At 41.4% G+C, this 23309-nt stretch overlaps 2 protein-coding genes across 3 annotated transcripts in view; one reads left to right on the top strand and one right to left on the bottom strand.

Annotated features, from left to right (window-relative positions):
* Positions 1-16695, top strand: part of LOC133122241 (A disintegrin and metalloproteinase with thrombospondin motifs 14) — a 49014-nt gene extending 32319 nt beyond the window's left edge. For both annotated transcript variants that reach the window (XM_061232106.1, XM_061232105.1), the window contains exons 7-22: positions 1774-1879; positions 2357-2500; positions 2640-2772; positions 3218-3331; positions 3700-3848; positions 4315-4487; positions 5086-5219; positions 6189-6312; positions 6668-6748; positions 10181-10344; positions 10450-10615; positions 10778-10910; positions 11497-11704; positions 12607-12736; positions 14109-14219; positions 14678-16695. In XM_061232106.1, coding sequence (XP_061088090.1) covers positions 1774-1879; positions 2357-2500; positions 2640-2772; positions 3218-3331; positions 3700-3848; positions 4315-4487; positions 5086-5219; positions 6189-6312; positions 6668-6748; positions 10181-10344; positions 10450-10615; positions 10778-10910; positions 11497-11704; positions 12607-12736; positions 14109-14219; positions 14678-15258 — 2651 coding nt within the window. In that variant the 3' untranslated portion in view covers positions 15259-16695. The remainder of the gene's footprint in view (positions 1-1773; positions 1880-2356; positions 2501-2639; positions 2773-3217; positions 3332-3699; positions 3849-4314; positions 4488-5085; positions 5220-6188; positions 6313-6667; positions 6749-10180; positions 10345-10449; positions 10616-10777; positions 10911-11496; positions 11705-12606; positions 12737-14108; positions 14220-14677) is intronic.
* A 351-nt stretch (positions 16696-17046) lies between these two features.
* star2 (steroidogenic acute regulatory protein 2) lies at positions 17047-20107 on the bottom strand. Its single transcript, XM_061224822.1, has 7 exons — positions 20044-20107; positions 19741-19863; positions 19479-19624; positions 18744-18902; positions 18251-18435; positions 17863-17956; positions 17047-17193 (listed from the first exon to the last, which is right to left on the bottom strand). The coding sequence occupies exons 1-7, from the start codon at positions 20105-20107 to the stop codon at positions 17047-17049; spliced, it is 918 nt and encodes a 305-aa protein (XP_061080806.1).
* Positions 20108-23309: the final 3202 nt, after the last annotated feature.

Below are 23309 nucleotides of genomic sequence, written 5' to 3'. Positions count from 1 at the left end.
GATTACCTGGACCAAGGTGTTCAACTGAATGTACTGAAACCCTTTACAATGACATAATGCAAAATCAACTGCCTGTATTACCGCACATAAAAACACTGGTCTCAGTTGTGTTTCATTGATCAAAGACTGCACTGTATATAGAATTCACATGTGGTCAAAGTGCAGATTCTCAGCTTTTATTAAAGAGTATGTTTTTTAAACACATTTGTTGGCTAAATTGTTTAAGTCATCAAGGGTCTGAGGTGTCAAATGAGCCTTAAAACATTGTGCTACTGGCAGATACACAGTAGATACTACCAGCCTCAAACCACCATACTGCCAGTATATATGTACGGTTGTAAATACTTCAAGGGTTTAATACTACTTATACTTAACCATCCAAACGTTTGACTTTTACTGTGTGTATACAGCATATGTATGCATAATAATGTGGACCATCATTTAAAATAAATGTCACGGTGCAGCTTTCCGTGATCTTTTCATTGTGCAAAGCTTAAGCTGGCTCGCTATTGGGGGCGCACCAAGCATTGTCTCGAATGCCTCAAATGCCACCTGTCTATTTTGCTTTTATCTCGCCGTGTGCGTTATCAATTACTGCTCAAAAAATCCAAAAACAGGAATGTTATGATGCAGTTTAACCACAGATGGTGCTCAATGTGACATCAATGTGCCCTTTCAGTGATGCTGAGAATGTGCCTTCTGGCTGGGAAACAGGTGTCTATTGATTCCCTAATGGATGCTGCTTTTGTCTATGCTGATTGTCCGTGTCCTTTTACGGTGGCCTTTTCTGTTGTTTATCTGCAATAATATCTATATTTAATGCTTTTTACTTGCATGCCAAAGGTCTTCGAATGGTCAGAAAGCATGGAAATACATGAATAAGAGACTAGAATGTGCTTCTGGACCAAATTAAATGCGCCAAGCTGAATCACTGCACATCTCTTGATCGAGTATCGTACACTGTGTTTGTCTCGCTTTGCATTGTAAATGTTGATTCTTTTTTTCTGATGAAGAGCAAGGTTTGCCATGCTGCACGGTCACCGTGATACGGTGCGGTCATGTTTGATTTGACCGTGCTTGCGCTGGTCTGTGCTGGGTTGCACTAAATGCTTTCATGCTTTTCCTCTGTGGCAGGGCTTCATTTATTTGTTGCAGATTTAATTTACCCATTTACCCATAATGCATTATCTGCAGATCATTATTTTCATGACAACAGGGACAGGCCTACGTCAGTATTTCCCTAGCCTTATCTCCTGCCATATGATTAATGCAATATTAATGTAATTTCACTGGCATTGGGGTCTGTTCCCTGAGGTCAGTATGTGAGTTAAATTTTATGTCTACAGTGCTTTAATAAGCTTTCTCACCCATAACAAAGATAAGTGCGCAATTCATTTCCGTTTGCTATTTTGGTAGGGAGCCATTCTGAATCATTTTCAAGCATTTTCATTTAATCATTCAATAGTTTTTTCTTGGAAACACATTCATTGTTGGTTCATATTTTAACCTTTAATTCTTACTAGTTTTTCCAAACCTCCAGTAATTGTGGAATGATTGATTTACGATAAAATCAACATCGTTGGGTCACCATCTTTGGAATGCAGCGCAGGACAGCCTGCAGTTTAATCCGTGCAAGCTCGCTGGGGCGGACCAGTGGTGGAGGAGCACCCACTGGCCTGGCCTGGCCTCCCATTGGCCCACGTCATTAGGATGGTGGCGTGGGAGCATCGCTGCTCGCCCAATCACCAGTCTCCTCTGGCCTTTTCTGCCCAGGCTACGCCCCAGTAACCGGCATGTGCCACCCTCTCCGGAGCTGCACCCTGAACCACGAGGATGGCTTCTCCTCTGCCTTTGTCGTCGCCCACGAGACCGGCCATGTGTAAGTCCACGAGTATGTCTGCTGCACGGGCATGTAGCCAGACGAGCTCAGTGGCACTGACTGAAGGAACGGTTACGGCTGTATTGTGCTGTGAATTTCACACATTATATTTTACATATACTGTATATGTACATTTATTGGAATGCCTATATTTTTCCCCGTGTAGTAGTATAAGACTATCACAAAACAGACAGAGACCAACCTTAATTCTGTTGCAGGTACTTTTTAAATATGCCATGAATTTTGTTGAACTGGCTCTTTTGTTTGAGTGTATGTAGCTACAGTATTTGGCAACTGAGAACTACGTTGATAGTGTCTAAATTAATTATCCAGTGATGTACTGTAAGGCTATCAGTGATATTTCTCTCATCGGTCGTCTGCATAGGACTGAGTGTCAAGGTCTGCACTTCCCTAAATTTGCTAACCAGCGGTGTATGAAAGTGTTTTTCCTCATGAGCTAATATGAAATGTTAACAGGTTAGGTATGGAACACGACGGTCAGGGGAACCGCTGCGCGGATGAGACCAGCATGGGCAGCATCATGGCGCCTCTGGTGCAAGCGGCTTTCCACCGCTACCACTGGTCACGCTGCAGCAAGCAGGAGCTCAATCGATACATCCAGTACGTCCTTCCTCGTACCCCTCCGGCTGTCCCTTCTGCCGGTTCTCTGCCTGACCTTGACTTAATGGCTGCTGCTTTGTTCTTCCACCTTGAAGTCGGATGCGATATTCTTAGGTGTGCCTTTGTTTGTTTTGTCCAGCTCTTATGACTGTCTGCTGGATGATCCCTTTGAACACAAATGGCCCACGCTACCTGAGCTGCCAGGTATTAACTACTCCATGGATGAGCAGTGCCGCTTTGATTTCGGCGTGGGGTACAAGATGTGTACGGCTGTAAGTACCTCATTAAGACACTCTTCAAGCCCCAACCCTTCATGAATCCAACCCCCCCCCCCCCGTGCCCGCCACAAGCTGGGGTTAGGAAGCCTGTGTGCAGGCTGTTCTGCTTCCAGGCTGGCTGGCAGCGTGGGTCTCGTTCCCCTTTTGTCCTGAGAGGGTGTAATCCGGGTGCTGACGGCGATGTGCTCAGCCAGGGCCAGCCGGCTTAGCCGAGCCCCGCTGTTGCGTTTCCATACACCCCCCCACCCCGAGCACAGGAATGTGTACACACCACCACTCACGTGACCCCAGGGAGGCCCGGGCCCTAGAGAAGCCAGAAGTGTGAGAGGAAATATTTCATTGAGCAACAAGGCGCTGCTCACCCCTGGGGCCTCCCTGCAGGTATGCGCTCCTTCCCCGTGTCGTCTGACACGGCCCGACTCTCTCTCTCCCTCCTCAGTTTCGCACGTACGACCCCTGCAAGCAGCTGTGGTGCAGTCACCCAGACAACCAGTACTTCTGCAAGACTAAGAAGGGTCCCCCTGTCGATGGAACCGAGTGTGCGCACGGCAAGGTGGGTAGAGCTAGGGTCACACCTACGGCAGGAAGAAAAACAGCGGGCAAGAGACCGTCAGTCATGTGTCCCCCTTTACTTTTATTATCTGTAAGGTTGTGCTCCAGTTAATGCCTTCTATTCACTCTTATTACTCCTCATGAAAGAGAACTCCTCTATAAACTGTACTTTATAAACTGCGGGGCAAAAACCTTGTGTTCGCCTTGTGAAACAGTGAAACGATCTAATGCAAAGGAGACTGTTTCCTTTCTTTCATAGATGCTCGTTATTGTGTACGATGAATACTGTATCTGTGGGGAGTTTGTCAGTCAGTCTCAGACAGTCGTGCAGGCTTCAGTGTTCTGCCACTTGTATTTTTGTGTGTTTAGTGGTGCTTCAAGGGCCACTGCATCTGGAGGTCGAGTCAGGAGCCGTACGGTCACGATGGCAGCTGGGGGTCCTGGGGAAAGTTTGGGTCCTGCTCCCGGACCTGCGGGGGAGGAGTGCGCTCCCGAAGCAGGCAGTGCAACGACCCGCCGTAAGGAGGGGGAAAGCCCCCGTGGCTTAGGAAGACTCTCAGTGGGCAAACATCACAGCAGGCTTCACGCACACACACGTGCAGTGTACACACACTCGCACAGATAACTGTGTGCCCACACACACATACACACACACACACACATGTACACGCATACACAGAGACACAGACCACACACACATTTATCTTTACTTGTGTGTACTATTTCATGTATGTGGTAACAAAAAGACTAATCATTTCTGAGATAACTTATTTTTGACTGATATTTCGGTCAAAATTTTGTTACATTTCTATGGTAGATCATTTTTCGCATGTAACCCATCACTCGCTGTATATTTTTGTTTGCTGTTTGGTACACCAACCTCTGATTCCCTCAAGACTTCTCATGTGTGTGCATACTATCTGCAAACCATGACTGCAGTACTGCTGTTTACTCGGTCCTGTGTGTTGAATCGTTGTGCTGCAGACCTGCCTACGGCGGAAGGGAATGTCCCGGCTCCACGTTTGACTACCAGATGTGTAACACCGATGAATGTCCCGGGCCCTACGAGGACTTCCGTGCCCAGCAGTGCCTGCAGAGGAGCAACAAGTACCACCAGAACGTCAAACACACCTGGCTGCCATATGAGCACCCAGACGGTGAGGCCCAGCCTCCCTTCTTAATAACGGCTGCAATATTTTATTCAGAACAGGAAAGGGGGAGCATTTTGGGTGGGGTTGGGGGGGGTCTGGGGGGTGATATAAGTGGAGATCTGGGCAGGGCCCTAGCACACCGAGTAAGGAAATCATTACTCTTTTCTGAGTGGGGCCATTATCCTTGAGATAGAAACTTACTGGCCAACTTTACACTTATAAATAACTGCAAGGTAACCTAGATAACGTTTATTGAATTAGGACCATTTCTCCCAAACATTATTTATGACAAAGGGTTAGGGAAGATATGAAGATGCATAGGTAGCATTTTAATTCTTTTTAAAAATTTGTGTTGTTAGTTTCTTTGCAGAGATCTTAATGGCATGTGGTCTCAATTGTCCTAGATGTATTAAGCACTTTATAATGCAATGACAGGAAAGCCGTTATTTTCATATTCCCAGAATGCACTGTGTAGTTTTTGCTTTCTTGTTGTCCAGAGGGAAATAGATGCATGGTGGAAGTTTGTAGTTTCAGTACACTGAATGGGGAAATAATCTCCAATCAGCTGAGGCCATAACAATATGAGAATGCAAATATGTTCCAGAGGCCCACAAATGCGAGCTGAGCTGTGAGTCCAAGGAAACGGGAGAGGTGGTGTTCATGAACCAGGTGATGCATGATGGGACGCGATGCAGCTACACAGACCCCTACAGCGTGTGCACCCGCGGGGAGTGCCTGGTAAGCCACCTCTCGCCCTTAAACCTGTCATACTGTATATTAAACCCATACATGCACCTGCTCTGAAATGACCTTTGTGCTGTAGCAGCCCTTTGATTGCTATTTCATTATTTTATCTGTTTATTTATTTATGTAATTCTCTCTTACCCAATACATAGTAGAAAGCACAAATGATAAGCTATGACCATGGCATATGGTGATCAATGACCTTATACATATTTCACACAGGCATTTCATTTTGTGGTTTCAAGGTTGTCTGAATGCTCTTGATTTTCTGTTTGTCTATGCGTGTTATTTCATGCATGAAACTCAAAAATGATTGTGAAATTAGGGACATCAGCATTGCCCTCCCAAATGTCCAACCCCCATGAGAAGCGAGTTACAGACCATTATAAATCAAGTAAATTATAAATCATGAAAGCCCCTGAGATGTCTCATGAATTTTTCATTGGATGTACAGGTACTGTCAGAACCCTTTTGATGTGAAATGGTGAAAACAAAGCATATGCAGTATCAGTCAGCTGGCTGTATCACACTGTCCAGAATAATATACAGCAAATATGCTGAAGATAAGCAGTGGCCAAATACACTCAGTGACCACTTTATTAGGCAGAGGAGAAGAGCCAGACTGGTTGAACCTGACAGGAAGGTGACAGTAATGCAAATGACCATACATTACAGCAGGGATGTTACAGCATCTCTGAATGCAGCAAACATCTAAGTGGATAGGCTACAGCAGTCATAATAAATCTAATCTAATCTAATCTAGTCTAATAAATACCTAATAAAGTGCTCACTGAGTGTATATACAGAAAGAGTTCTGTGTAGAACTTCATAAATGCCAGGGCTATACAACCAAAATGCTGAGAGGAAGAGAGAGTGTTGTGCTATTATTCTGTGATACTGCAGGTCAGTTTTGGAGTCATTCTCAAGCTCTCGCTTCACTGATTCTGCTTTCTGTCATTGCAGCACGTGGGCTGTGACAAAGATGTGGGGTCGTACAAACAAGATGATAAGTGCGGAGTGTGCGGAGGGGACAACTCCCACTGTCGGACCGTCAAATTGACCCTCACCAAGACGCCGAAGAAAACTGGTACTCAGCGGATTTTGTTGGGAAATTGTATTTACGCTTACACGTTCTCAGCTTAAATCTGGTTTGTATTATTGAGCTGGCAGAGGAAACAGTGGAACTGGAAGATGCAGCATATACCGCTGCTGTTTGTCAAGCGAAATTATTAGTCAGTGGAGAGCATGACATAACTAATAATGTCCATTCATGTTCATGAATTAATTGAATTGATGCATTATGCCTCTGGAGACAATTTTTTAAATGAAGTTGAAGGACAGGACATTAATAACAATTACTGCAAATTCAGTAATGCTTTCAAAGCATTTTTAAACAGTTTTTCCATCTGCTTCTCAATTATGTCTGGTCTTATTGTTAATAGGCATGCTGAAAATGTTTGACATCCCAGTTGGAGCCAGACATATACTCATAGAGGAAAATGAGACATCTCCTCACCTTATTGGTAAGAGCTTGTTAATGATAGGATTACTGTGTGGCCTTTCTGCTTTGGAAAAATAGTGCTGTATAATTATATTTTCCATTCAAAAACCCCTTTTTAAATGTTCGCCCCTTTTTGGTTTCAGGTCCTGAGCTAGCATTGTTGGGTATGAGCTGGTCAACCAGCTAGTTCTGGTAGCTTCAAAACATAGCTTTAACTGGTCAAACCATGTCAAGCTGGGAGCTGGTCTGAACCGGTCAACCAGCGACGAGCTGTTTCAAAACCTAGCTTGAGCTGTATTTTTAGCAGGGACCTTTTCTGAACACGCATCTTTCTCTCATTTTCTGAATCTTTGCATTTGGAATGGGTACTAATATTAGCAGGCATGTCCCATTTCCTCTGTAGTCTGCCATACTGTTTCTGGAGAACTGCTGTCCTCTTGGTATTCACTCCAAACAGCAAAGCGCACCTCATTCGACAGGTAGAGATCTTGTTGAGCTGCTAATGCAGGGGGAGAGTGTCCCTCCCTGGATGGTGATCAGCTACACATTGCCTCATGGCTCTCACAGCACATTCAGTACTGACACGGCCAGGATTCAGTTCAGACCGTGGGCCACATCTGAAATTACCTATCTTGTCCTGTTTCTCTCAATTTGGATTTAATATTTCAAGATTTGATCGTGAAATGCTAAGGGGACTACAGGTTGTCTAGGACCATGACTGCTTTATTCTTTGTGTATTTACGGTGGAAAGCGAACATTTTTGGAGGTTCGTGAATATAGCAGACTGACCGAACATGTATTTTGAGATGTCAGTGGTGAAGCATTGTGTGTGTATGAGGCATAGGAGGAGGTTCAATAGCTGCCATTTAGTCTTGCAGGTGGCAAATCCTACCTAAGATTCAATAGACAGTAGTGTTTGCATTTTGGCAAGATGCCATCTATTTGTTTGATGCTTTCAAACAAATGATTGGAAAATCAATATTGAAGGCTCATGAACATACCACAGATAAAAATGCTTTATTTCAAAATTGTAAGTGATGGATGTATAGAGATGTCAGTGGTAATGGATTGCGTGTGTACAGTATGAGGCAGTTTAATTACTGCCGTTTACTCTTGTAAGTGGCTTGTAAGCTGTAAAATTTAACCGACAGTAGTGTGGGAGTTCTGAAAAACACTGAATATATGCCGCCCACACATCCAATGAAAGATGCCATCTTTTGAGGCTTGAAGGAGTAATATCTTCCCACAGCCATTTAATTCATTGTAAATATGACAAATGCATGAGAATATGTTTCCTATTTGTGTTCTTACAACTGCAAGTCCCTGGTACTGCCATCAGTTAACTCCTTAAGTATCGTCCCTTTTCTTGACACAAGCTGACAAATGACATCCCCAAAATAATCATTCTTGAACCCTTTTGACTACAGGCATAATCCTAGTCTCTTCTGAAATATAACCCTTTCAGGCTTGTTGTCCAAGAGTCAGAATTACTTAATATTATTAAAACAAAGTTACTGAAGCTCAAACACAGTGAAAGGTGAAGCCTTTTTTCTTCCTGAAAAGATTTTCTGTTTTTGACTGGATACAGATTATTGTAGCTTTGGCTGATGCGCTTGAAACGCAATAGAGCCATTTCATATTCCCTTTCAAATTTGATGACAATATCACCAAAAATGAGCATTCTGCGTGGTTTTTTCTAATCTACAGTATGTCTGGGTAGTTTTCCAAAAAAAGTAGTTCTCCGCAATTATGTTACAAATACTGGTCAGAGATGGTTGTACTTGGGCTGATCGTGTTTGAGAGAGCCTCTGCAAAACGTAGATAATTTCTATGTTCAAGTACTTTTGTAGAAGTATACAACAGCGAAACAGGCAATGGTAATTTCTCCAGAGAAATTCTAAAACATTCTATCAACGTTTCTGAGATTACATTTTTAGAATGAGAACCTATTATGGATTTGGTCTGCAGGACACTTGTCGTGAACAGGACACTGACAGTACTTTATGGAGAAGGTGAGGTGACACTTGTTTTACCACCCACATGTTGCAAAATAAGGAACTGTTGTCGCTAAGGCAATGGAATCTTAAAATTGGTTATGCAGATAGAACCGTGAGTTTTAACTCTTTGAAACGGTACATCCTGTTACTATAGTGATTGAAAATTGCACCCTGAAAAAATAAGGAGGCTAAATAAAGGAGGCTAAATGAAGGAACAGACATGAGTGTGAAGGAAGCCCTCTGGCCTGAGTTCTATCAGGTGTATGAGCGAGTGTGTGAGTGATCCTCTCTGGCACAAAATGGCTCTCTGTCCAACAGTGCAAGTCTGTATCATCGTGGCTACAAGCCAGGCTGCAAGCTATTCATTCAAAGGAAGATGACATGGTTGCCTGAGAACTGATTATGAGGAGAAATATGTGTGTCCGATGATGGTCTGAAGAAAACCATGATCGTTTCACCATTTCTTTCTTTCAAACATAATAATCGCAGATAACCAGTTTAATGTCCAATATTGTAAAAGTCCTCAGACCATGCAGAACAAAGAATGAACAAGAACCTCTTGGATAGATGTAGTGTACTTTTGTTCAAGGATAGATCTTTGTGTCTCACGGTAGCCCTGGGACAGCCATCTCTGAAATGTAATAAAACGTTACAGATATTTCTCTCAATGAAATGTCCCCAGATGTCCCCAGATTATCCAGAGCAGTTTCCTTACTTTGGAACACTAAAATAAATTGTGATAATAGTGTCAAAACAAAACATGATGGAGCTATCAGGCTCTGAGTGTACAGTATAACATACATTGCAGTCCATAAAATAAATAAATAGATAAAATACAGTGTGGGATGTTCTGTATTGATAGTCTGAAATAAAAAAACTGTCTGTAAGTAAGCGGTCTGTAAGTATTTGGACCATAACATATTTTCTGTTGTTTTTGCTCTGTTCAATAAAACACCAGGTTGTGAAATAAAACACCAGGTTCTAGTGAGATGTGAGAGGTTAAATCAAATCTAGCTAAATCCCCCTATTAGATTTCCCTTGTAATAGGGTCCTGATGAATAAAGGTGTTTGAGAAGTAAGTTTGTTTTACATTTGTATTGCTTGTGTGGATTTATAGCATTTTGCTATAGCTTTATTGCTATATATAAGTATTGCATTTACCTTTCTCAAAAATGCACAAAAATGGATTTGATTTGAAACTGGAAACTGTTTGAAACAGTTCAATAATGTATTGTACATTTATAAAAATTTTGCATTCACATGTAACATGATGTTAGTCAGTATTAGTAACAGAACAACAACAAAATTAACATTTATTGCAGTTTATTGCAATTAACATGTAGTTAGGTAATACTCAGTTTTATAAAAAGAAAATGTACAGAAAAAGTATAACCAATTTGTTTGCACAGTTGGCAAATTTGAAGAGAATTTTTTATCTTCTGTCTCATGTGCAACAGCTGTGAAAAATCAAGTGACGGGCACGTTCATACTGAATGCCAAAAGCGAAGATGCCAAGTCGAAGACGTTCATTGAGAGCGGTTTGGAGTGGGAGTACTCTCTTGGGAGCGGCAAAGAGAGCCTAAAAACCATTGGCCCCCTTCACGAAAGCATTGTTGTCCTGGTAAGGAAAGTGGGGACATTTGGTGTCCTCTTTTTATTTGATTGACTCTGAGCCTTGATTATGTGTGACTGACGTATATAATCAGTATGCGATTTTTTCCACCAGGTTATTCCTCAGGAGGAAGATACCAAAATTAGCCTGACCTACAAGTACATAATTCACGAAGACCTGCTGCCAGTCATTACCAATAACAACGTTCTGCTTGCTGAGTTAGACACATATGAGTGGGCACTAAAAAGTTGGTCGCAGTGTTCAAAACCATGTGGGGGAGGTTGGTGTTTTTATGCTTATGCAAGCTGTCACACTGGCATAATCATGACCGATTGTTGAAACACTTCAAATACACCACAGGCACTGTGAACACGGAATGCAGACTTTGACGGACATATTTTTATATCGGACCGCACAGTACGATTTGTGTTTTATTTTACAGGTGTCCAGTTCACAAAATACGGATGCAGAAGGAAAAGTGACAGCCGGCTTGTACACCGGAACTTCTGTGAAACCAGCAAGAAGCCGAAACCAATCCGAAAGCGATGCAATGTGAACGAATGTAGCCAGCCTACGTAAGTCAGCAACAAAATACAGGCAACCTGTTTCCCTGGTGGATGACACGACATCCAAACATACTGCAATGTGAGCGATCAGGGGGCGATGTCATGCCGCAAACCTTGATATGATCAGAGGATTCCGCTGTGACAACAGCAGAACCAATCGGATGACAGGCAGGGCAGTCTCTCGGTTTTGCGCTCTTTTATTCCTTTTCAGAAAGATTTATATGTTTCTAAATTACATTAAGTAAAATTGAATTATTTAACAAACAAAAACATTTATTTTTCTCATCATGCACGTTAACTATGAACACTCCTTCCATCCCAGCGGCCTTTGCGATCATCACTGGTTTTCCACCAATAGGTGAAATTTAGATGTAGTTACACACCAGAAATAGATATAAAGCGAGTGATATTTGGGTCCAGAACAACGAAGCTTGCTCTGTTCGTTGTCAGCCTTGAGAACTTCATTGAAACAAATATGTTCTATAGATTTTTTTCGTGTTGTTCAGCTGTTCGCTCGCTTGTGTTGCTTTATGTCTGGATTCGGTGTAAGGTCTTCCTTAGAGTGCAGTGAAAGCAGAAATTATGATTTACCCAGGTGGGTGGTGGAGGAATGGAGCCCTTGCAGTAAGACATGTGGGAAGCTGGGCTATCAAACGAGGCTCGTGCAGTGCGTGCAAGCTCTCCACAACGGCACTAACAGGACCGTCCACACCAAGTACTGCACCGAAGAGCGGCCAGAGATGAGGAGGGCCTGCAACCGCTCTGCCTGCCCCGCCCAGTGGAGGACAGGGGCCTGGTCTCAGGTGGGTCGCTGGGCAGCCAGCTGCAGCTCAGTAGGTGTGGGCTCAGTTTGCCCCTGAAGACCTCTGGGGAGAGCCAGGTTGTTGCTGGAAGAGGCAATGATGGGCCGGTAGGGGGTGCTCAGCATCTTAACATTATGAGAATTTGAAATATATTGCCCGACGTTTAAAAAAATATCTATATCCTACTTTTGTCAATTTTGACGAAGGCAGAGCCCCATCTCTCCCTTGTCTATATAAGGATTCATTATTTGGTTTCACCTTCATAGCAGAGTGGATGTGCGCAGTTAGCCTAAATGATTCAATGTAAGATTCATGAATCAAATTTTGCGTTTATGGAATGGAGTAAACCAGAATTTAATTTATCAGATATTTTGACACAAGAAACCTCTAATTATCCTAGATTGTCCACAAACGTTAATTGAATCCTGATTGAATACAAATAAAACACCATTATGACTGCACACACAGAGTACCCTGTGCATGGAGTGGAATAACAATAAAAAGCACTTCCTTTCACAAATATACTTACCGTCCTAATTTACCACTCCTGATTCTACTAATTAGCAGCTCAATGACATCTGAAACTGTTGAATGAGGTTTTGCATTAGGGTTGGAGTGTGAACCTACAGATCTCCAGGAACAGGGATGGTAACGACTGTTCTACATTCAGGCTCTGCTGAATGTACGTTTCCAAGAAGGAAATGTTCTATTCAAAGATAAATGTAATTGCCCTCATTTGAAGCTAGAGATGGCGATCAATGGTCTCCGTGGTATTTTAAACCCTGTACATTTTCACCAGCATGTACATTTTAAACCCTGCCAGTATTAGCTGCATTAATCAAATTGACCCAGGTCTCATTTCCTACACAGCTTATCTTTTTTTTCCAACTTCTGCCCTGTAGTGCTCTGTCAGCTGTGGAGAGGGGATTCAGCAGCGTCAGGTTGTATGTCGGGCGAACGACAACAGCATTGGGCAGTGTGAGGGAGATAAGCCAGAAACCGTGATAATCTGCAAATTGGCTCCCTGTTCAGGTACAAATCCATTTCCTGTTTCAGCTTTACTTGGACAGCCGAAATGCTGCTCAATTGATGTTGAGTGTTAATTGACACACTACAGCATTGGGACACAATCTTGATTATGGGGACCCATATCCAAAACCCCTGCAGTGTACCATAATTATTCCCAGCCTTCCTATTATGTTCAAAACTGACATACACCTTTTGATATTACAGTTCACTCTTACATTTATATATTGTGTTCCGAAAACCATGCAGTACTGTATATTCACAACATTCATGTTTTCTGTAGGAAATGGTCAAAAATAAATCTATTATGTTTTGGTATAATGAAGACAAGCGGTGAATATATAGTATGTTGTCTAACTGAAATAGATTAGCATCAGACAATCTATTTGATTGTGTGTGGTGGTGAGGTTGGGCTACTACCTATACCTTTTTAATGCTATGAAAATCCAGTATTTTTTGGCAGGTCAAAGAGTTCAAAGAAAATGACAAGTCAAAATGTGCATTGTGCTCAAGTGGCAGTTTATATAGTTTAAGAAAAACAATTATGATAGAACTTACATGTTTTCAGCTAAACTAACTGACCAATATGCTGTGCATGGGTTTGGCACCAGTGTACCACACCACTTTGGGAGTAAAGATATCCCTCTCCTGTTTATAAAGACTTCGGACAACTTTGTTCCTGGAATTTGCACAGTGTGTATCTGTTCCTCTGGTCAGTGTGATGTTTTTATTTGCACTGATCTAAGGGCAAATAAATGTGGGATTAGAGAAAAAGGCGTGTTTTTTGTTTATTAGACTCCCTGCCTGACTGAAATTTGAACGGGCCATTTGACTGATTTAGTTGGAAATAAGGGGAGGAAATGGGACATTACACACAGTAGTTCCCTCCACAGAGAGGGACCTGTAGAGAGGGCTGCTCCCAAACCTTTCTGCAGGGTTTCATGCCACTTCCTCTTGGAAGGGTGGGATCCACTCTTTTTGGAGGTCTCTGAAAGTATTTAGTTGTTGCCTTTAAAGAGGATGAAATGGGAGTTGTCTGAACATGAATGGGAGACATTTAGGAGGAGGAACAGTAGTTCTTTTAATGAAAGAGGCAGGCTTTTGGGGTTACTTGCTATGAATAGCTGAAAACTGTATTACAGGCGTGTGAGAAAATGGTCTGCATTTATATAGAAATGGAGAATTCTCCATTTTCTTTCAGTATCAAGGAGACTGGTTGTATTTATGTACTGTACTGTAAATTGCCATTAAGTAAATCAGTATGTGCTGCACAAATCATATCCTATAGTGATGTAGCAGGCCTGTATGTAAATTAATTGCAATACACACCGAGATTGTGTTTTGAGGGTGGGTAATCTCGTTTTTTTTCTATCCTTAGGACAGTTCATTCTGCCCTCCTCCAGTGCGGACCTGTTTGTTAATGGGACCTTAAAGGATGATGTCTTATCCCAGGTTATCCCTGACAACCTTGTGAATAAAATATCTTCAAGTAAGTATTCCCGAATGGACAATACAGATGAAGCAAATGGAGGTACTGCTTTCTGCCTGCTCTCCAGCTGAGCCAACTTTCTCAGAATGGCTATCTGTGTACCCTTGGAGGGAGTTTTTCATTGCTAGCATGCATACTGTGTGGCACGGTGGCACTGTGTTTAGCACTGTTACCTCACAGGGAGGTTCTGGGACTGTAGTCCTGGCCGACGAGACTCTGTGCGGAGCTTGCATGTTCTCCTGCACCTGCTCAACTTCTGCTCAGAAAGTCTGTCTACCCTGGGTAGTTGTAAGCGGATGTGGTCAGAAGCTGTGTCCACAATTGAGCCAGACAGAGATAATTTTTGCTTCCATATAAAGAGAACAAGCAGAAATGACACCCGGCAGATGTCCCCATAAATCACACTCTCAGATGCTGTGTTGGTATAATATATGATTTTGATTTTCCTCTTCACACAGATGAACCGTGTCTTGGTGATAAATCCATATTCTGCCAGATGGAAGTGCTGGCACGTTACTGCTCCATACCAGGCTACAACAAGCTATGCTGTGAGTCCTGCAGCAAGAACGTGGACTTAACTACACCAACTGCCAACCTCAGCACGTCAACTACTGAGATGCCCAACTCCTCGGCTCCTATCCTGCCCAGTTCTATCCCACTACTAGAGGCAACACTTACCCTTGCGACTCAGAATCCACCTGAGATGACTACAGAGTCTACCGAAAGGCTGCATTCTACCTCGCAAGGCCCAACTGTCTCCGCTCCAAGCCTTCAGTCCACTGGACTCCCCCAAACAGGCAGCCAGGGTCTCACACAGAGTCCTCCCTTGACTGGGGACCCAGGCGCAGACACCATGTTTACTCTACCTCCAGGGCAGAGTCCTGCCCCTCCACGGCTTACCTCAAACTCCAGTGAAAATCCATTGGGCAAAGACAGTCAGAACAGCACTTTAGCCTCCAAGGGTGTCACCAGGTCAAGAAGGGATGAATTAGAATCTGAGAGAGACCTGATTCACAGAACCGTACCACTGGTGACATGAGTGGTGTCTTTTTTTTCCTCTTCTGTGAACGTGCTACACAGAATTATCATCGCCTTCATCGGTTTGCAGTTTGAACATCTGCTGATGAATTATTTTGTGGACTTTTAACCAGTTGCTGCAAGTAAAACAATTCCAGTGCCAGTGGACTTAGACCAGTAATGGTTACCTCGAAAAAAGCAGAGTAAACTAAATGCACAAATACTGCATTGCAATACATTCTCTGCTTTAATTAAGAAATGGAATAAAGTATAAAATTAAGGTGCTGTAAACTAAAAGGACTATGAGACACGCTAAGATATAATTATGACTGCATTTGCTAAACATTTCTTTTTTGACCCTTGTACAGTTGTTAACCTGTTTTCAGTGCATCAGAACTACTGTTGTACTTTGTGAATATGTGTGGTATGAACACAATATCTTTTGTGAATGCTGTGATGTATAGATGCCGTGTCACTCACCATGTGACAGGTACCTATGTAACCCCACCTTCTGGTGCTTCATTGTTTATGTGTTTTTACAAAATCTGCTTCCAAGAGACTGTCATCAAAGAAACCAACCTAAAGACGCCTAATACACCACAGTGAATGCATGTCATCCTCACTCCCTACTGTAGCATGCATATTGCTTTTGTGGAACTTGCATATGCTTTAAGAAATATTCTGATATTTTTTTAACTGATATATTTTCCAAGTAAAATTGTATATAGTGTAAATTCCTGCAGCCTATGAAAAAAAAATAACAACAAAGCGTGTAATTTAAAATATAAGGTAATGGGAAAATACGGAACAGCTGTATGTCTGGAGAGTGTGGTTGATTGAATGTCAGCCACACTTGGCTGCTCATTATATTATTTCCTTCCTGTCTAGTGGTTCACAATGTGACTATGTGTTTTGTATAGTTCTTGTATATACATGAATGAGAGCTTTAAATGTTAATATTTATTAAATTTAAAAATGGTAGAAAACTCAAAAAGACGTGTTTAAACATAACGCTGGAGAAATAACCCATCTGTACCTGTGCTTTTGGAGTGCTGACGAGAATGTGTAACCTTTTGTGAAATATTACTGTAGATGTGATCCAGACACAGAACTCGCAGAAAACCTTTAACGCATATTCATTTTCTGTGGAAACTGAAGAAATGTTACCAGATTTGAGAACTATACACTTTATGTTTAGCTTAAATGAAAGACTGTATCAGGATAATTTGTCAGAAATAATGTACTTACTGGTATGCACAAGCCTTTGAATAACTTTGCAGTATTCAAAAGTGGATGTTTCCACTGAAACACTGAGCTACAAAAGCATTCTGATGCATTTTCTGGTTTTCTGCATTATCTTTTGACTTTTATTTACATATCATCCTATCCAAACTGAACAAAACAGCCTAAACAGGAGTAATCCTCTGTTAAAAATAAATTCTATATAACATGAAAATAACCACACAGCCAACCTGTCATTTTACCAGCAATAATGTATAGCAAGATATTCACAGTAGTTCATTTTGCTGACAAAAAAGTCTGAATTTTATTGAGTAAAAAAAAATCTGGATTACCATCATCCATTAGTAAACAGAGCAATGTAAGAAATTGAAATGTACAGTAAGAGACCTGAGGTTTGTTTTGTAGCGGAGCATTATTTCCTATATTATGAGAAGTGTATCTTGAGTGTTCTGCAGCAGTGCAGTTTGAAGCGATCAGCTTGCTATCAGCTCTCAGCAGGCTGCACACCAGCCCCTGATGAAAGCGCTCTCCTGCTGTTCTCGGAGACACGTGGCGAGGACGTTCCTCCTCAAGCACGCACACATCTGAAGGTTGGGGTGCATGAGCTCATCAGCGTCGACTGCAGCCGCTCTGCCAGATGCCGGCGCAGATACCGCGCGAAGTCGCTCTGCACTCGTGGCAACGCCTGGCTCACGATGGACTTCGGTAACCATCCCTGAAAAATGGTGATGAGACGTCAGAAATAAAGCTGTGGGCTGCGTGCCTCGTGTTTCTAGACGAGTCAATTAGAAGGCTCCTGTTGCATTGTGCAGCACTGAATACCTTCTTCTCAAGACAGTTGGCATAGTGCCAGGAGCTGCCGTGGTTAAAAGGTGCTGAATCTAATGTACTCGAGACCTTCTGTCTGAGAAGCATAGCTGCTCATAATCAGTCATCACATATTCACAGCTCTTACTACTCTTCTGGACAGTGTCACCTAATCAATGTGTTTACAGCTCCACAGACACATGGAATCAGACTGCCAACATTAGATACATGAAGAAGAATAACCACCTGAGCCAGTATACACAACCAAATCTCTTTCTGAAATGTTAGCTTTTGGAAGGTTTTGATTCAATTAACTGGCTGTGAAAAAAACAAATATTGTCTATGAACTGGCTGTCAGGAACTTTTCCCTTGCATGTCCACCCCGCTTGGAAAACGAAAAAGAGATATTTTGTTCCTGTGATGAGTGCTTTGACAAATTATGTTAGATCTTTGGCAGAAATAGAACATATCTTTGTTATGTTTAGCACAACTGTTGACAAGTACTTGTTTTTCAGAGTAAATTTTTTTTGTTTATAGACAGGCGTCTAATTATCCATGTTTGAAATGGTAATTGTACCTTCAGGTCCATGTTTAAAAGCCAAGTGAATCGACTCCTGTCAGTATTGTCTCCATCCGGTTGTATGATAATGCAAGTTGGCCCATCTTCCGCTCTGCAGGAGAGGAACCAAAGCATTGGCTCAACATTTTATAAAAACATTACATACAGGTATATAGTCTATTACTTTGTAGCCTTGCCAACCTAGGACCCTAGAATCTGCTGTAATCCAAAACGTGTATTTGTGAAGATGGTTTCATCATTAATTAAACAGGCTTTGTATGCCAGCTGTAAAATCCATTAATTAAACCATTAATTACAATACTTTCCATAGTGTAAGAATAGCAACCTAGATGAAATGCCATTGTTGGAATGACATACATATGTTGAAGACAGCTGTGGATCTTACCTTACAACCCCTTTCTGGGGAGGGAAGGACTCCACGTGTGTGGCCCCGCCAGCTAAGTAGATACAGGACTTCTGTTTGTAGCTGTGTCTGACACTGAGGAAATCTCGCTGGCCAATCAAATTGCCCGCTGTTTCTGCAGAGACTTCATGGGTAACCATGGTGTCTTTGCCAACATGCTTCAGTACCTGCAGAAAACAAAATAAACTTGGTCACTGAAAACAGATCAGAAATCGTGAATAACTTGACTTGGGACAGATGTTGATCGGTAAATAACAGTGCAAGTGCCCCTAAGGCACATGCAACAGCAAAACTGATATCAAAATAGCACAATCAATGATGTACATAGATAGCCACAAATAAGAACAACATGGACCTTCAAGGTGAAAGTCTTTGTAAAGAAGTCCTGCTGCTGTCTGACAGCCAGTGAGTATGTGTCTAAAATCATTCCTGTAAATAACTGTCAAGCGCCAACATAAAAATGAAGGAAACTTACTTTAATCTGCTTGATATTGGGGTTCCACTGATTCATTTCTTCCACTTTCACAAACAAGTGATCATGGAGCTCTTCTGGGGAAGCATCTAAAACAGCTTCTAGTCTGAAAACTTTCCTGGCTCCAGGAAGAACCTTACTGTAGATCACATCCCCATTTTCCTGCAATATAACATTTCCAGGAGAATCACACCTGGGTCCAGCTTTTCAAAACTTGTTTTGGATCAAAATAAATCATGTGAGACTCAACAAACCCATATTTTTTCATTCATGATAGCTTCACCTGGGATCATTTTCATCTGCTTTTTCAAAAGATTATTCTGATCCAAATTTCTAAATTAATACAGATGACAAAACCTGGATCTGCAATATTTTCATAAAACATCTGCTGTGCAGGATGAGCAACGGCAGTTAACTTCCTTTTTACGTCCATTCAGATTAAGGAAAAAATTATCCAATCTGGAGTAAGGTTAACCAATCGCAGATATCGCTGTCATTTACTTTGCCATCCAAATGAATAACCAAAAACTCTTGTAAAAACAAAAGCATTGATAAACTGATACATCAAAATGGTTTAATTAATTTATATCTTTGCATTCTGAAAAATGTGAATCATGCAACAGTTGGTTCAGATTATCAAGGCAGAATCAAGATATGAAAGATTATAATATCTTAAAAAAGAAACAGATATAAATAAAATGACAAAATGAAATCAGAAAATGTTTTTAAAAAACCTACCTCTGATGTTTCTATTTTCCATCCAGTCTGGTCATCAACGATCTCCAGGGCCTTCTGCAAAGCTTCCTGTCCTTGCTTCAAATAGGCCATCTCTTCCTCCCTCAAGGTGATGGGTCTGTTTGTTCTTACTTCTTCTGTTCTCACTTCTGTAATTAAAAGTTGTGTGCAAGAAGCCTTTTAAGATATAATTATGGGAGAAAACAAATCAGTTAAGATATTTCAGTTAATTCAGCATGCGTACGCTGCAATGAGTTGGACTTACCTCCACGGTTCATGCATCCAGGCCACTTCAGCTGGCCAGCCCAGTCAGGAAGGGAGAGATGCCCTCCTTTCTTCATGTGACCTATCTCGTGAACTATGGCTGCCATAGCTGTTCTTTGCAGACCTGAAGGGGAAAATGTACTTCTTAAACATGACCCATCGACACAAAATCAAAGCTACACGAATGCATCCATTATTTCAGTAATAGCGATTTTCCGCCTACTCTTTTAAAGTTGCATTTGTAAGAATGGTGTTATTTTCACATGCACAAAATCATGAATTGCCACTATCATACTTCCCATACCTGTCATGCTCCGGCAGTGTGGATACACTATTGCACAGCAGAGTTTCCCAACAGCTGGCAGCATAATGTCCGTCACAGGGATGCTAGCCTGGAAATGCACATGGCTTTATAGCAACTCTGAAGGACAGGCTGATGAGATAAGCAACAGGTTATAAGATAGCAGTGGTGTGAGTGCGCACTTCAAGGTCATTTATGGATAGTTCCAAGGAACCTGTGAAAGATGGAGGGAGAAAAGGTGAAAGTTAAGAAGAGGCTGAATGAAGCATAGAAAAAGGTGTGGTTGTGTTAATGATAAGCGTTCAAATATTGTACCCATCAAGTCTTCTGTTTTGAAGCTTAATAAAAACGGTTGACAAGCTTTGCCACATTTAAATGCAAGTTAAATGGTCTTTTGGTCTGCACCCTGTGAATAATAGGCATGCAGACAGTCAAGTCAAGCAGCTAAACTTTAAGTCGAAACCATTTGCTTCTTTTTTGCCAGTTGCTTCACCCTCGGAAATAATTTATTGCAGGTGCAGCAACTGAAAATAATATTTAAATGGACATTCTAAAGCTTAGTCTCTCAGAGGTGTAGATTAAATTAATAGTTCTTGAAAGCAGTAATGCTTGCCTGTAGCTGAATTTTTCTCTGGGTATTTCTATGAATTATTTTGCAAGGAGTACATTTGTAAATTTGTCCTATAAATTCATCTTTTGCTTATCTTTTTGATAATCATGGCAATCATGTCTGCAAATTCACTTGTGGAAGAACCTATGCACTTTGTTAATCGCTTTGGATTAAATGCATCTGCAATGTAAAATGTAAATATAAATTGGGAGAAAGGAGCAAAGCCTTGGGATGCATCGCAGTGAAACAGCCTGGAGAAAGCATGCTGAACCTGCTGATCCTCGCTCTATCAATTCAAGCAGCAACATCAGCCTTCACGTTCAAGGCTCTGTGGCAAAGGATAGCCTGAATAAAATGGTAGCAAAGTCACTTCATGACAGAAGTCATGAGCAGCACTGGCAATGATATGGAAATCAAAAAAATATATATCGCGATGAATACAAAATAAAAATGAAAAAAATCAAGAAAATCTAATTATTCCACATGGAAATAAGAAAGCTGCTGGGTTGCTCACTCAGTAAAAGTGAATCTCTGACCTGTATCATTGCAGGATGGTGGGGGGGGGGGGGGGGGGGGGGGGGGGGCAGCACAATTAGCTTCACATCACCAAATATATGTGAAGATATATTGGAGGTATTCAGATGATTAGCATTGCTGATTGCACAAGTGACCCCTGTTGGCTGTCCGGAGGGCCATGGCTTGCACACGCATACAGTATGACTGGGTGTCCTCCATCCCATAAACATCACGGCTCTAAGACAACACAGCCGACAGCAACATGTCCACAAAAATGCAAAAATCAGTTTCGAAGCAGCACATGAAAAAAATCTGAAAAGCAATCCGTATATGATTCTTTTCAGTAAGCTTTTTTTTGGAATGTTAATCAAATACACCTGGACCTGTCTGGAAATAAGAATGCTCTATTTGTTGTCTTTCTATGTCTTCTGCTTTCCTTTCCAAACAAAAGGGAAGACCAAAGCACACAGGGTGGCCCTAAACCTTTTTTGCTTTTGTCTACCTGGCTTATGGTTTCATGGTTCCAAAGAGTCTAAAGATAAAGTATTTCACTGTAAGAAAGGAAATAAGTGTTGCTGCAGTTAAACAATAGAGCTTGACCCAAGAGGTTATTGTGATTGTGCGATGTGAAGAGGTTCATACATTCCTCTTTCTCTGCAGGAGGGGAGTGGGGAGGGGGCTGCAGTTGAGATTTCTGATGGTTCTGCTATTCAGCATGACATGAAAATTTTCCATTAAAAGATTGCACCTTTCATACAAAGGGCAGGTGTCTCAAAAGAAGAGAAAATGAATGAAGGCTAGCATCAGGGAATTGAATAGACATAGTCATTATAATGAAATACAGACATAGTCATTATCATGAAATATAAAGTCAGAATAATGAAGAAATTCCTTGGAACTCCTCCAAAGGAAGCCCTCTATGTAGATGTAGGCATCACAAAATACATTCTTTGTTTGTAAAACGTCAACCTTTTTTGGCATAAAATCTGAAGAACTGTTTTTGTCAAAGCGCAAGAGACTTTTCAGACTGCATATTGAAAAAGCTACAGTTTTGTTACGCAGGCAAGAAAATGCTGTGTTGTTTTATGCAAACCTAACAAATTATATACAGTTGGACGCTTCAGTTTTTTGATAAGCTGAATTTTCTTACGCTCAGATGGGGGTAACGCATTTTCTCTGCAACCAGCACAAATGTTGCTGACAAGGTCTCAGACTTGTATGGTGTTGGTAATAATAATAACAATAATAATAATAATAATAATAACAAGAAGAAGAAGAAGAAGAATGTGACATTATAAGGCTCTATCTGTGTTCTGAGTAGTATAAGATATTGAGCTATAAAGATTTTATATCCTTCACAGCAAAACTGAAATGCAGGGCAGTTCTCCTCATTGATCAAAATGATAACACCTATGGTACTGTTGGTAACACAAAGTTTTACCAAATAATTAAAGTGACCGTTTTCTCAGGAAGCAGCAAATCCGATGTTTGTGTCTTGAGTCAGGAAAGTATTTATTGCAGGAAGCCAACATGAAGGATTTACACAAAAGTATCCATCGAACCATTGGAGTTCGGGGACTTTATACAAGTACATTTCCATGTATTCAAATTTGGGTGCTAAATACAGTGTGACCTCTGATTGGTCATTTGTTATACAGGGTTGCCCTATAGGCTGCAATTTCTACCGCTGTGTTTTATTGGTTGTCTATAAAACAATGGAAGCTTCCTGCGGACATTAACATGCATATGTGAAGTTTTTGTAATACACAAATCTGTCTGTCTCCCAACAGTACCTAGTGAGTCCTTCAGCACTGTATTGCCCTATGTGTCTTTTTCCCTCTCCGCTGCTCTGGTCTGTCTGGTTGGTTCTGCCAGAAAAAATTTAGAATCTTTCTGATTCTTTGTAAAGATTTATATTATAGCCAGCCAGGTAAATATTAGGAATTATGATTGGATGATTATGGACAGTAGATCGAACCTTTGAATACAAATGTGAAAGGGCTAAGCAGATACAACCTTTACATTTAGCATTTTTTTCAATATCCATGATATACGCACAGCTAAATTCACATCATATTACTCCGCGTTTGTAGATGAATGTTATCTACTTCGTAACCGAAATTGACGTTATAATCATTTCGCT

The sequence above is a fragment of the Conger conger genome, chromosome 2, assembly GCF_963514075.1.
Source record: "Conger conger chromosome 2, fConCon1.1, whole genome shotgun sequence".
Lineage (NCBI taxonomy): Eukaryota > Metazoa > Chordata > Actinopteri > Anguilliformes > Congridae > Conger > Conger conger.
The sequence above is the reverse complement of the archived record's forward strand: the minus strand, read 5'-3'. Positions and strand labels throughout refer to the sequence as shown.

Coding starts and splice junctions, on each gene's coding strand:
- star2 (XM_061224822.1), bottom strand. CDS start 20,107: ATGCTGCCAGCTGTTGGGAAACTCTGCTGTGCAATAGTGTATCCACAC. Junction 18,903..19,478: donor GGAAAATAGAAACATCAGAG/GTAGGTTTTTTA, acceptor GTTATATTGCAG/GAAAATGGGGATGTGATCTA. Junction 18,436..18,743: donor CCAATATCAAGCAGATTAAA/GTAAGTTTCCTT, acceptor TGTTTTCTGCAG/GTACTGAAGCATGTTGGCAA.